A 7,875-nucleotide genomic window follows, 5' to 3' on the forward strand; every position below is an offset into this window, starting at 1 on the left:
GATTGGAAAGCTGCCGCAAACATCCCACTCTTCAAAAGGGGGAGACACTCTAGACCCAAACTGCTACAGACCTATATCTATCCTACCCTGCCTTTCTAAGGTCTTCGAAAGCCAAGTTAACAAACAGATTATTCACCATTTCGAATCCCACCGTACCTTCTCCGCTATGCACCTCAGCCACACTCAAGGTCCTAAACGATATCATAACCGCCATCGATAAGACACATTACTGTGCAGCCGTATTCATTGACCTGGCCAAGGCTTTTGACTCTGTCAATCACCACATTCTTATTGGCAGACTAAACAGCCTTGGTTTCTCAAATGACTGCCTCGCCTGGTTCACCAACTACTTCTCTGATAGAGTTCAGTGTGTCAAATTGGATGGCCTGTTGTCTGGACCTCTGGCAGTCTCTATGGGGGTGCCACAGGGTTCAATTCTCGGGCCGACTCTCTTCTCTGTATACATCAATGATGTCGCTCTTGCTGCTGGTGATTCTCTGATCCACCTCTACGCAGAAGACACCATTCTGTATACTTCGGGCCCTTCTTTGGACACCGTGTTCACTAACCTCCAGACGAGCTTCAATGCCATTCAACTCTCCTTCCGTTGCCTCCAACTGCTCTTAAATGCAAGTAAAACTAAATGCATGCTCTTCAACCGATCTCTACCCGCCCGTCCAGCATTACTACTCTGGACGGTTCTGACTTAGAATATGTGGACAACTACAAATACCTAGGTGTCTGGTTAGACTGTAAACTCTCCTTTCATACACACATTAACCTAAAATTAAATCTAGAATCGGCTTCCTACTTCGCAACAAAGCATCCTTCACTCATGCTGCCAAACATACCCTCGTAAAATTGACCATCCTACCCTGCCTCGACTTCGGCGATGTCATTTCCAAAATAGCCTCCAACACTCTAATCAACAAATTGGATGCAGTCTATCACAGTGCCATCTGTTTCGTCACCAAAGCCCCATATACTACCCACCACTGCGACCTGTACGCTCTCGTTGGCTGGCCCTCACTTCATACTCGTCGCCAAACCCACTGGCTCCAGATCATCTACAAGTCTCTGCTAGGTAAAGCCCCGCCTTATCTCAGCTCATTGGTCACCATAGCAGCACCCACCCGTAGCACGCGCTCCAGCAGATATCTCACTGGTCACCCCCAAAGCCAGTTCTTCCTTTGGCCGCCTCTCCTTCCAGTTCTCTGCTGCCAATGACTGGAACTAACTGCAAAAATCACTGAAGCTGGAGACTCATATCTCCCACACTAGCTTTAACCTGTTATGGATAGGGGGCAGTATTTTCACGGCCCGATTTTATCTGATTTTTACTCCTGCCCAGAAACTAGAATCTGCATATAATTATTAGCTTTGGATAGAAAACACTCCAAAGTTTCTAAAACTGTTTGAATGGTGTCTGTGAGTATAACAGAACTCATTTGGCAGGCCAAAACCTGAGAAGATTCCAAACAGGAAGCGCCCTCTCTGACCATTTCTTGGCCTTCTTGATCATCTCTATCCAAAACAGGGGATCTCTGCTGTAACGTGACACTTCCTACGGCTCCCATAGGCTCTCAGAAGGCGGCAAAAAGCTGAATGATGTCTTTGCAGGCCCTGGCTGAAAAACACTAGCGCATTTAGATAGTGGTCGATCAGAGAACAGAGACTGGAGGCGCGTACACGAGGCGACACCATGTTTTTATTCTTTCGTCTTTGAACGAAAACCACCACTCCCGGTCGGAATATTATCGCTTTTTTACGAGAAAAAAAGCATAAAAATTGATTTTAAACAGCGGTTGACATGCTTCGAAGTACGGTAATGGAAAATTTAGAAATGTTTTGTCACAAAACGAGTCGGGCGCATAACCCTTCCTCACCCTTGGATAGTGTCTTGAACACAAAACGCCGCTATTTGGATATAACTATGGATTATTTGGAACCAAACCAACATTTGTTATTGAAGTAGAAGTCCTGGGAGTGCATTCTGACGAAGAACAGCAAAGGTAATCCAATTTTTCTTATAGTAAATCTGAGTTTGGTGAGGGTCAAACTTGGTGGGTGTCAAAATAGCTAGCCTGTGATGGCGAGCTATCTACTCAGAATATTGCAAAATGTGCTTTCACCGAAAAGCTATTTTAAAATCGGACACCTCGATTGCATAAAGGAGTTCTGTATCTATAATTCTTAAAATAATTGTTATGTTTTTTGTGAACGTTTATCGTGAGTAATTTAGTAAATTCACCGGAAGTGTTCGGTGGGAATGCTAGTTCTGAACGTCACATGCTAATGTAAAAAGCTGTTTTTTGGCTCCTCTCCCCTCCCCTCCTCGTCTTTCAGTCCTTGGTAACGTGCTGTGCAGTTTTCTGGATGCTGTCTGGTCCATTGCCAGTACAAACAAGATAGAAAACAAACGACAAATACAAACAGGACAACAAACAATGGATGAGAAGAGCGATAAGAGCAGAGACTCAAATACAAATAAATATTTTTCATTTTTTTATTGTTGAATAGAAGATCCAATCTGCTTGAAGAACAGAAATACTCACAACAATAATACAATGTGGGTAAAACCAGACCAGAGCCCATTAAAAATGTCCCACTTCACTCAATTCTCTTGTTCTCTCACTTTTGCTTTATCTCACACGACCGCACGCACACACATACACTTCATTCTGTAACAATTTGTCTAATCCATAGTTTTGTAATCCATCTTCCCCAAAGCTATCTTTCTCAAATAAGATAAAAATACTTTGCATTAGAGAAGTCTCCTGCTACCAATCATTATACCTCCGCTCCGGAGAGGGTTGGACTTAATGTAAGTAGTCGTCACTAAAACAAACATTCTGTTCTTGACGAAAAGACAGTCATTTGCAGGATCTGCACACACTGGTCCAAATGTCCTTAATAATAAGGCATTAGCATCTTAACACTCCCCAAACAATTAGTCTTGGGTCTGTTTTTAGTACTGGCTCTGCCTGTGGGACTACAGTTTGTTGTTGTTGGATGGGGGACTTAGGGAATTGAATTTTAAATAGGATAGTTATGGAGGTTCCATATACACCAGTATTGATTGATGAGGGTTATATCATGTCCAGACACATTCTGTTAGAATGTTAATTAAACACAGTTTACCAGGGGATCATCCTATTTCAGTTTACATTTTTTTTAAATTATGAACAAAAAAAGCTTATGGTTGACAAGTGGCTGTGTATTCTTCACCCCTTTAATATGGAATCTGTTGCACTTGTTTTACATTGTTTTATTTTATAATGCCCCAACAGGTGTACATCTTGAGGAGCATGGCAAACTCAATGGATAATCCATCCATTACACCCGTTTATTGTAGTTCTGGTTTTAGGTGACACATTTGATCCCAATCAGAAGGAAATTAATTGAGCATGAAAGCTCAGAAACAAAAGCACGCGCACACACACTTACAATACACACACTTACACACATGCACACACTCACAGAAGTTTTATTTTGTACAAGTAATAAGACAGTGTTTCCTGTTTCCCCTTCAGTGCGAGACACTTGGTCGGTCTCCTGTTGAGCATCCATTTTTGTATGGAGGTTGTGGTCAGAAATGTTCTTGGACAAACCTTTGCCAATTATTTAACCTTCTCATTCAATTCTGTACATCTCCTTTAGTGTACAGATCACAGTACAACGGGCAAATTAAAATACATCGGAACCAAAGAGACTGGCCTCTTCACACGACATTGACAAAATGGTAAAAACATACAAGTGTAAAAAAAAAAACTATCCATCATTTATATTAAGATATAGCTCTAAACTTTGATAGCAAATGTTAGTAACCTTTCAGCAAATGGATGAGTATGTTATGACAGATTTTTTTTTTAAGTCACCATCATGACTTTTATAACTTACAAGTGTCAAACTGTATATCAAGCCGAGCCAAATAGTCTCTCACATTGGAAAAATATGTATTTCAAATGATCAGAAAGCAATTTAATAAATAAAAAGATGGCTCGTCAGAAATGTCCAGTACAGGTAATCTCCCATCTCACTGCTTTGTAATTCCTTACAACAACATATTAAGCGCATATGTTATTCTGATGGGCCAAGACATAGAAAGGAAAGTAAAACAAGTTTTTTTACTTTGTAAAGGAATTATCTGTCGTTTTTCTTTAGCTCCATTGGGAATCTGAGTAGAGACAGTTGTTGCTCCGAGAACTCCAGAGGGTGACTCAGGTTTATCATGGGCTTCCAATCACAAAGCCCCGTGACTCAGGTTTATCACGGGCTTCCAATCACAAAGCCCCGTGACTCAGGTTTATCATGGGCTTCCAATCACAAAGCCTCGTGACTCAGGTTTATCATGGGCTTCCAATCACAAAGCCCCGTGACTCAGGTTTATCACGGGCTTCCAATCACAAAGCCCCGTGACTCAGGTTTATCACGGGCTTCCAATCACAAAGCCCAGTGACTCAGGTTTATCATGGGCTTCCAATCACAAAGCCCCGTGACTCAGGTTTATCATGGGCTTCCAATCACAAAGCCCCGTGACTCAGGTTTATCATGGGCTTCCAATCACAAAGCCCCGTGACTCAGGTTTATCATGGGCTTCCAATCAAAGATCTGACCTCTCCACATAGTCCAAGAAGACCAGAAGGACTATGTCATCCAGTAGCTGGAAGTGATGTCATCTGGTTCGCAACCCACAGCTCGCCTCATGCAAAGTCCGTAGCTAAGCCACTGCAGCACCCAATCCTCTGCATCTTTCTTCCTCCCGAGCAACAAGTGCCAAATCTCACCTTTCCTAAACATTCACTCTAATGCAACCTCACCATACCAGACAATGGGGAGGTCAGGAAAGTGGGTGGTTGGGGTGGGATGGGGTAGGGGCTACCACCTGTTAATTATGTGGTTCATGTAGTCCTCTGTGGGCAGCCTGGCTGTCCCCTCGCCCCCCACACCACCCTCCTCTCTGAGCAAATCCCGGGGGTCCAGCCCGTGACTCCGAAGCGCCAGGCGGTGCGCACGTCTTTCCAGCTGCCGAGTGTACTGGTAGCGCTGCTGGAAGAGGTCGCGGGCGTAGTCATACAGCTGCATGTCCAGGTCGTTGAGCTCCTCGATGCGTGCCACCGTGTCGTTGTCCAGGTCCACGCCGGCCGCCCGCGTGCTGTTGTACTGCACAAAAGGCCGGATGAAGCGCAGTCGGAAGGTGCGCTCGAACAGGAACTGCGTCTTGCGTTGATACTCCGTCAGACCGAAGAAGGCCATGTCGCGCAGGTTCTTCTTGGCCGACTCGAGGAGAAGTTGCGAGCGCCGCTTATCGGGCACCGTGGAGAGGTTGTAGCAGCCCACCAGGCTGAGGTCGGCAAGCATGCGCACCTGCCGGTTGTTGGCCAGGTTGTAGGGGCAGTCCATGAACTGTTGCAGGGTGCAGCCTGACCAGTCCGTACCCTCGTAGCAGGGCGGCAGCTCCTCGGGCGTAGGTGTGCGCCCATCGCACATGTGGAGGGACGTCTTCCAGGTGGCACCGCGCTGCACGTGGCGCCACTCACTCAGGTAGCGTGACACAGGGTCCCTCAGCAGCGTGATGTAGTAGAACTTCCTGCAAAACACAACAGAGGAAAACCACTTCATGAAAATATCAATACAGTGATATCATATTAAAAAAATGACTGATGACTGACCATGTTAGCATGATCAAATCTGGTTTTGCTAGCTCCACTCAACATGAGATGAACTATGGAAGCCTTGAAGGATCAACAGTGACCACATAAGATCTCCGTAAGCATTCTACAGACCACTTGAAGTTTTGTCAAAACCGAAGTGAATTGTGAAGAGCACACCTGTGAAATATATAGTATAAATATACTCTATGGGGGGAAAAAAAAGACAGTGAAGAATCAAGGGTACTTTGTGTCATCACAAATCACTGCTGTGAATGTTGACATTGACGGCGGTTTTGATATACTGGGGAGATATCGTTGGCACTTAACCGGATCGTCGCTAACATTCCAGACCTCAGGGACTAAGATGGGGTCCAGACCAGAGACCTGGATTGAAGCACACCTTGGAACATAATCATCTCCAGAGGGAAAAAAAGAGAGAAAAAACATTCCTCTGCATCTGTGTAATCAGAAATACCTGTCGTGCAAAGAGGCCTGACCTCGCCGTGTTATTCTACTACACTGCTGCCAGACAACGGGAAATGCATTCCAGCTCCAAGGGGTAGTGTACATATGGATTTCTGTTGGCCAACCATGACCTCACCATTCATACCCCCACCTGCATAACTCTATTCCCCGTTACATACCAGATGAACAAACCACTTCAGTATTCCAACCATTAGACTCCACTGTCTGGCCTGGACATTGAGATTCAATCTGACTGTGGAGAAACAGCAGAGGGTCATTGCTTTTCCAAAACAGATCCTGGTAATATGATTTGAGTTAGAGAGCCGGAGAGAGGGTCCGAAAATGATTCAGAGTGATCCCTACACTCTTATCTCCATTGGCGGGGTCATAACACAACCTTTAAACAGAGACAGTGGGGACAGTGATGCCAAGTGAAATTCAAATCAACAGTAGAGCCAACCGCTTCTTTGTTTCCACCCCTGGCTGTATTTTGAGAGAGACAGTGAGGCAACAAGCAGCCATTTTGTGCCAGGTAACTGAGATGGGAGAAGAGGGGCCCCTTTTTCTATTTTCCCTCCACTCTGAGGCATTTTGACAGGTGCAGGTCAAAAGGTGAGACTAATAGCTTTTTCCATCCCTTCAGGTCTTTGAAGGGTTACTTTGGGACTATTGTCTCTCAGTGTCCAGTCATACCCACCCCTGTCAGGTATCAGTGTAGTAGTCATGGTTCAAGACTTCCAGTTTGGAATTCTAGGCCTTTGGGGTTTTCGGGATTCTCGGGAAACAAGTGGAAATTCCAGGGTATTTGACCGCATTAGCAAATTATTGTGGAACTAGAGGGATTCGGGTGTGGAAAAGATGACATTCCCATGTTGGGAAACACAAGAACTGTTAACTTAGTTTTAAAGTAGTTCATTCCCTTTAGCATAAAGATGCACAAAACAAAAGCCTCTGAAGTTAAAGTAGCATTCAGCATCCCACCTCACGTCCCTGCCAGGCCCCCTGCTATGACTAGAGACTATAGGAGAGGGAACTAACACGAGAGGGGGAAAATAACAGCACTTTTTTGATGAATAGCCGAGCTGGATTGGGGAGAACTGAAGTCTGGAGGTGGGTTACATGTGGGAGTTCTGATCTCATTACAAATTAGTGCTCCGCTCAGTCAACATTGCAAGCGAGTTGGAGAGTACGACACGGCAGGATCCCCCCTCTGGGGGGCTTCACTACACCAGCACACCTGACAGAATGAGATATGATGGGCCTGGAATCAGTGGGTAGAGGGGGGTGAGAGAGGGAGAACGTGAGGGAGTGGGGGGGAGAACGTGAGGGAGGGAGTGGGGGGGTGAGAGAGGGAGAACGTGAGGGAGTGGGGGGGAGAACGAGAGGGAGGGAGTGGGGGGACGAGAGAGGGAGTGGGGGGGTGAGAGAGGGAGAACGTGAGAGAGGGAGTGGGGGGTGAGAGAGGGAGAACGAGAGGGAGGGGGGGGGAGAACGAGAGGGAGGGAGAAAGTGAGAGGGCGAACGTGAGAGAGGGAGTGGGGGGGCGAGAGAGGAGTGGGGGGGCGAGAGAGGAGAAAGTGAGAGAGGGAGTGGGGGACGAGAGAGGGAGAACGGGAGAGAGGGAGTGGGGGGATGAGAGAGGGAGTGGGGGGGATGAGAGAGGGAGAACGTGAGAGAGGGAGTGGGGGGTGAGAGAGGGAGTGGGGGGGTGAGAGAGGGAGTGGGGGGGATGAGAGAGGGAGGTGAGAGAGGAGTG

General features: G+C 46.3%; 1 protein-coding gene across 1 annotated transcript in view; it reads right to left on the minus strand.

Moving 5' to 3' along the window:
• Positions 1 to 2,492: 2,492 nt before the first annotated feature.
• hs6st1b (heparan sulfate 6-O-sulfotransferase 1b) overlaps positions 2,493 to 7,875 on the minus strand; it is a 92,479-nt gene continuing 87,096 nt past the window's right edge. Inside the window, exon 2 of the mRNA XM_029693710.1 lies at positions 2,493 to 5,590. Within this exon, the coding sequence (XP_029549570.1) occupies positions 4,879 to 5,590 (712 nt within the window). The 3' untranslated portion in view covers positions 2,493 to 4,878. The remainder of the gene's footprint in view (positions 5,591 to 7,875) is intronic.

Source organism: Salmo trutta, chromosome 2, assembly GCF_901001165.1.
Source record: "Salmo trutta chromosome 2, fSalTru1.1, whole genome shotgun sequence".
NCBI lineage: Eukaryota > Metazoa > Chordata > Actinopteri > Salmoniformes > Salmonidae > Salmo > Salmo trutta.